At 40.2% G+C, this 6,891-nt stretch overlaps 1 protein-coding gene across 1 annotated transcript in view; it reads right to left on the bottom strand.

Annotated features, from left to right (window-relative positions):
* LOC107750672 (NUAK family SNF1-like kinase 2) overlaps positions 1–6,891 on the bottom strand; it is a 19,023-nt gene that overhangs the window by 10,766 nt on the left and 1,366 nt on the right. The window contains exons 2-3 of the mRNA XM_016566170.1: positions 2,164–2,284; positions 1,783–1,934 (exon numbers count right to left, since the gene is read on the bottom strand). Of these exons, the coding sequence (XP_016421656.1) occupies positions 1,783–1,934; positions 2,164–2,284 (273 nt within the window). The remainder of the gene's footprint in view (positions 1–1,782; positions 1,935–2,163; positions 2,285–6,891) is intronic.

Here is a 6,891-nt window from a genome sequence, read left to right as displayed (position 1 = left end):
CAAAAGTTACAATGTACCAAAAGTTACAATGTACCAAAAGTTACAATGTACCAAAAGTTACAATGTACCAAAAGTTACAATGTACCAAATGTTACAATGTATCAAAAGTTACAATGTATCAAATGTTACAATGTACCAAAAGTTACAATGTATCAAATGTTACAATGTACCAAAAGTTACAATGTACCAAATGTTACAATGTATCAAAAGTTACAATGTACCTAATGTTACAATGTACCAAAAGTTATAATGTATCAAAAGTTACAATGTACCAAATGTTACAATGTATCAAATTATTCCGCATTGCAAAAAATCAACTAAAGCAGTGAGATTGTGATATGGTTTTAATGCGGATGATCGTGTGTTCTGACCCGGTGGCAGTAATGTACAGCAGAGACGATCTGTCTGAAGAAGTGTCTGGCTTGGCTCTCAGAGATGTGCGGTTTGTCACAGATGTAGTCGTACAGATCTCCTTTACTGGCGTACTCCATCACGATCACGATCTTCTCCTTGTTCTCGAACACTGAAACACACAGTCACATCACTCTCAGCGGTGGAGCACACTGACGCGTCTGCGTGTCTGGATCGGAGCGCTCTGTGGATCCGTACCTTCATCGATGCTGATGATGTGCGGATGAGCCAGAGACGACATGATCTCGATCTCGCGCCGGATGTGCATCAGATCCTGCTCGTCCCGGATCTTCTCCTTACGGATCGACTTTATGGCCACCTGGAGAACGAGAACGAGACCGAACACCAACATCACAGGCCTGCCGGAGTCACAGTCGTTACGATTATATCTGACAGATGTATGAGAAAATCCAGCATTTCACACAAACTCAAAAGTAGGGTTGGGTACCGAAACCCGGTACCAATATGGCACTGGTACCTATGTAACCGGTATGTACTAGAGCCGAATCTTGTCACAGAATGAGGCAGAAAATATGTTCCATAGGCTACTTTAAAAAGAATACATCGATTAGCAATGGATTATAAATATACTTAGGCTACGTCCACACGAAGCCAGAGCTTTCCCTATCCGATCTTTTTTCCCCCTCGTCTCGAGAAATATCTGCGTCCACACGAAACCGACACAAAACGATGTAGTATTCATGCCAGACCAGCATGTGGCGCTGTAATTCTGCCACAGAGATACACTAAAAACGGAGAACTGTGCGCATAAACCTTGCGCGCGGTATACAAACGAACATGGAACAATACATTTATTAATCTGTGTCAATGTTAGTTAATAAAAAGACAATCGTTCAATGTTTGTTCATGTTTTTGTTGCTGTTACGTGACGTAGCGGTGTCTGACTAGATGTACCAAAAGTTACAATGTACCAAAAGTTACAATGTATCAAATGTTACAATGTACCAAAAGTTACAATGTACCAAATGTTACAATGTATCAAAAGTTACAATGTACCTAATGTTACAATGTACCAAATGTTACAATGTACCAAAAGTTACAATGTACCAAATGTTACAATGTATCAAAAGTTACAATGTACCTAATGTTACAATGTACCAAAAGTTATAATGTATCAAAAGTTACAATGTACCAAATGTTACAATGTACCAAAAGTTACAATGTACCAAATGTTACAATGTACCAAAAGTTACAATGTACCAAATGTTACAATGTATCAAAAGTTACAATGTACCTAATGTTACAATGTACCAACTGTTACAATGTATCAAATTATTCCGCACTGCAAAAAATCAACTAAAGCAGTGAGATTGTGATATGGTTTTAATGCAGATGAGCGTGTGTTCTGACCCGGTGGCAGTAATGTACAGCAGAGACGATCTGTCTGAAGAAGTGTCTGGCTTGGCTCTCAGAGATGTGCGGTTTGTCACAGATGTAGTCGTACAGATCTCCTTTACTGGCGTACTCCATCACGATCACGATCTTCTCCTTGTTCTCGAACACTGAAACACACCAATCACGTTATGCAGCATCAACACAGTCAGGCCTGTTTCTGACCGTTACATTTATTCAGAGAGAGAAAGACAGCAGTGCTGACGAGCAGGTTATGTTAACGAGGTGTTCATTGTGGTGCGCTGAAGCACACTAAAGCGCTTTTTGGGGTTCGTCTCGATTGCATAATGAGAACAAAGAGCTGTGCGTGCCGATCGGTCATGCGTGTGAATGCTGTACCTTCGTGGATGCTGATGATGTGCGGATGAGCCAGAGACGACATGATCTCGATCTCGCGCCGCATGTGCATCAGATCCTGCTCGTCCCGGATCTTCTCCTTACGGATCGACTTTATGGCCACCTGGAGAACGAGACCGAACACCAACATCAGCGACCATCCATCACTGTAAACCATCCTAAACAGTTATTATGGAGTACAATATTGTACAAAGAGCAAAAACTAGTCAGAATCTAGTTAAAGTTATTATATAGATATATATATTTTTAATTATATTTAATCATTCTAATTTATGTTCACCAATATCACATTATATGGTCAAATAGAGCACTGTTTACTTACATAAAAGCATTAAAATCATCAATAATTACAGTGTAGGTTAATTTTATATATTATATAATTTATTAAATATGAAATAAAACTATTTAGGTATTTAACATTAATAACACTAATATTAAATGTAAATTTTTTATAATATAACAATCATATATTTAACAGTATGTAATATTAAAAGCACTGATTTATTACATATTAAACAATTATTACATTAATTTAAAAATATTTACAATGTAGGTTAATCATATTATATTTAATATTTCATATTAATAATATTCATTAAATGTGAAATACAGTAATAATTTAAATATGTAATATATTAACTACTAATATTAAATATATGTTAATTATATGAATATAATTAATATTATGTTATGTTAATATAATATTATGGATAAATATAAAATTATATATTTAACATGATTTAAAATTTATATCACTGATTATTACATACTAAACAGTAATAAAATATTAATTTAAATATTTAACAATTAATATTTACAAAGTTGGTTAATTATATATGATATTACATTACAGACATAATGAAATAAAATCATGTATGTTTATTATATTGATATACTATAATACTATATTTAACATCATTTAAGATTAATAGCATTCATTTATTACATATCAAACAATTATTAAATATCAATTTAAATATTAAAGAAATATCGCCCATCCCTAATTTAGAGATTTGGTTCTTGTACATGTTTTGGATTTGGAACAAGAGACTTAAATCCACAGAAAACGAATCAATGATTTCAAGCAAATGGTCATGTTTACTGGAAGCACCAGCAGAACGATTTTCAGGTAAATCATTCGTCAGACGGATCTTATGTAACCGTCATATTGAAAGTGATATTTACACAAAAGACGGTTTACAAAGTCACAGTGAAATCATCAAAAGCAGCAGCGAGTGACAGACACACACTAGACTAGAGGAACCGGAATAACGCTGATATTCGTCTCCGGCTGATTGAGATGCGTGTGATGATGTCACGGGACACGTCTGCATGCGGTTTGTGTCTCGGCCTCTTTTGTCAGTGTGCTTGCAGGAATGTGTGTGTCGTCAGGCATGCTTGACATTCCAGCGGCTCTGTGTGTGTGTGTGTGTGAGAGTGTGTGTGTGTGAGAGAGTGTGTGTGTGTGAGAGAGTGTGTGTGTGTGAGAGAGTGTGTGTGTGTGAGAGAGTGTGTGTGTGTGAGAGAGTGTGTGTGTGTGAGAGAGTGTGTGTGTGTGAGAGAGTGTGTGTGTGTGAGAGAGTGTGTGTGTGTGAGAGAGTGTGTGTGTGTGAGAGAGTGTGTGTGTGTGAGAGAGTGTGTGTGTGTGAGAGAGTGTGTGTGTGTGAGAGAGTGTGTGTGTGTGAGAGAGTGTGTGTGTGTGAGAGAGTGTGTGTGTGTGAGAGAGTGTGTGTGTGTGAGAGAGTGTGTGTGTGTGAGAGAGTGTGTGTGTGTGAGAGAGTGTGTGTGTGTGAGAGAGTGTGTGTGTGTGAGAGAGTGTGTGTGTGTGAGAGAGTGTGTGTGTGTGAGAGAGTGTGTGTGTGTGAGAGAGTGTGTGTGTGTGAGAGAGTGTGTGTGTGTGAGAGAGTGTGTGTGTGTGAGAGAGTGTGTGTGTGTGAGAGAGTGTGTGTGTGTGAGAGAGTGTGTGTGTGTGAGAGAGTGTGTGTGTGTGAGAGAGTGTGTGTGTGTGAGAGAGTGTGTGTGTGTGAGAGAGTGTGTGTGTGTGAGAGAGTGTGTGTGTGTGAGAGAGTGTGTGTGTGTGAGAGAGTGTGTGTGTGTGAGAGAGTGTGTGTGTGTGAGAGAGTGTGTGTGTGTGAGAGAGTGTGTGTGTGTGAGAGAGTGTGTGTGTGTGAGAGAGTGTGTGTGTGTGAGAGAGTGTGTGTGTGTGAGAGAGTGTGTGTGTGTGAGAGAGTGTGTGTGTGTGAGAGAGTGTGTGTGTGTGAGAGAGTGTGTGTGTGTGAGAGAGTGTGTGTGTGTGAGAGAGTGTGTGTGTGTGAGAGAGTGTGTGTGTGTGAGAGAGTGTGTGTGTGTGAGAGAGTGTGTGTGTGTGAGAGAGTGTGTGTGTGTGAGAGAGTGTGTGTGTGTGAGAGAGTGTGTGTGTGTGAGAGAGTGTGTGTGTGTGAGAGAGTGTGTGTGTGTGAGAGAGTGTGTGTGTGTGAGAGAGTGTGTGTGTGTGAGAGAGTGTGTGTGTGTGAGAGAGTGTGTGTGTGTGAGAGAGTGTGTGTGTGTGAGAGAGTGTGTGTGTGTGAGAGAGTGTGTGTGTGTGAGAGAGTGTGTGTGTGTGAGAGAGTGTGTGTGTGTGAGAGAGTGTGTGTGTGTGAGAGAGTGTGTGTGTGTGAGAGAGTGTGTGTGTGTGAGAGAGTGTGTGTGTGTGAGAGAGTGTGTGTGTGTGAGAGAGTGTGTGTGTGTGAGAGAGTGTGTGTGTGTGAGAGAGTGTGTGTGTGTGAGAGAGTGTGTGTGTGTGAGAGAGTGTGTGTGTGTGAGAGAGTGTGTGTGTGTGAGAGAGTGTGTGTGTGTGAGAGAGTGTGTGTGTGTGAGAGAGTGTGTGTGTGTGAGAGAGTGTGTGTGTGTGAGAGAGTGTGTGTGTGTGAGAGAGTGTGTGTGTGTGAGAGAGTGTGTGTGTGTGAGAGAGTGTGTGTGTGTGAGAGAGTGTGTGTGTGTGAGAGAGTGTGTGTGTGTGAGAGAGTGTGTGTGTGTGAGAGAGTGTGTGTGTGTGAGAGAGTGTGTGTGTGTGAGAGAGTGTGTGTGTGTGAGAGAGTGTGTGTGTGTGAGAGAGTGTGTGTGTGTGAGAGAGTGTGTGTGTGTGAGAGAGTGTGTGTGTGTGAGAGAGTGTGTGTGTGTGAGAGAGTGTGTGTGTGTGAGAGAGTGTGTGTGTGTGAGAGAGTGTGTGTGTGTGAGAGAGTGTGTGTGTGTGAGAGAGTGTGTGTGTGTGAGAGAGTGTGTGTGTGTGAGAGAGTGTGTGTGTGTGAGAGAGTGTGTGTGTGTGAGAGAGTGTGTGTGTGTGAGAGAGTGTGTGTGTGTGAGAGAGTGTGTGTGTGTGAGAGAGTGTGTGTGTGTGAGAGAGTGTGTGTGTGTGAGAGAGTGTGTGTGTGTGAGAGAGTGTGTGTGTGTGAGAGAGTGTGTGTGTGTGAGAGAGTGTGTGTGTGTGAGAGAGTGTGTGTGTGTGAGAGAGTGTGTGTGTGTGAGAGAGTGTGTGTGTGTGAGAGAGTGTGTGTGTGTGAGAGAGTGTGTGTGTGTGAGAGAGTGTGTGTGTGTGAGAGAGTGTGTGTGTGTGAGAGAGTGTGTGTGTGTGAGAGAGTGTGTGTGTGTGAGAGAGTGTGTGTGTGTGAGAGAGTGTGTGTGTGTGAGAGAGTGTGTGTGTGTGAGAGAGTGTGTGTGTGTGAGAGAGTGTGTGTGTGTGAGAGAGTGTGTGTGTGTGAGAGAGTGTGTGTGTGTGTGTGTGTGTGTGAGACTGTGAGTGAGTTTCTTTCAAAGTATTTTCGAAATTGAAAAAATAATTTAAATGTTTAATTAAAAAATAATAAATAATAGAAAGGGGTAAATGCGGTAATATAACATTCAAAACTTTACATTTTTTGACATTCCCTCATTAATTAGAAGTTGCTGATCAGATACAATATGGTTTTAGATTAAAAATATTAAGTTATGACTGATAAAACACCAATGTGGAAACAGGACCGATTTAATGGTTAAACCTTTTTAAGTTTTATGGTGCTTTAAAGACACAAAAACCAAAAGCTACAGATCTGGAAGCATCATGAAGATCTCCAGTAGACTGATATAACAGCCCAAGACCCCGAAATCACCGGCTCTGAATCAGCAGCAGCTATAAACCTCTGAAGAAGCTGCTCCAGTGTCCACTAAAACCACACGCCAGATCTATGAATACTGTTATCAGGAGCATTCACTCTCTCTTTCCTCAGAAGAACGATAATAACCACCTTCCTGACGAGCTGAACAAACAAAAGCCCGAGTGACGCAACTCCAGCTTTCCAGCACATGTGAGGAAAACCCCCGGCTGATATTGTCTGAAGAATCCTTCCTGCTTCTCTGTTTGAGGTTAAAGGAAAGCCAGCTGATTACCAGTAACGAGCTCGATCGCTCTGGACGTGGAAAAAGAAACAAAGCACCACAGTACTATAGTAAAAAACACTGTTACCATCTACGACGTCTGAAAAACACAGCGTAACATCACAGAAATACCATTTTCTCCATCAGTATCTTTGTCTATTTTTGTGTTTTACACATTAATAAAATTAATAAATGTATTAATATATTTAAACATCCTTAAAACAAGAAATTTATTTGGGCAGAATAAATGATTTTAATAATTATTTAGAATAAAATAACAAAATAATTAAAAATATATTTTTTATTAAAAAAAAAAAATAT

The sequence above is a fragment of the Sinocyclocheilus rhinocerous genome, unplaced genomic scaffold, assembly GCF_001515625.1.
Source record: "Sinocyclocheilus rhinocerous isolate Xijiao unplaced genomic scaffold, SAMN03320098_v1.1 scaffold302, whole genome shotgun sequence".
Lineage (NCBI taxonomy): Eukaryota > Metazoa > Chordata > Actinopteri > Cypriniformes > Cyprinidae > Sinocyclocheilus > Sinocyclocheilus rhinocerous.
This window is presented reverse-complemented; position numbering and strand designations above follow the sequence as displayed.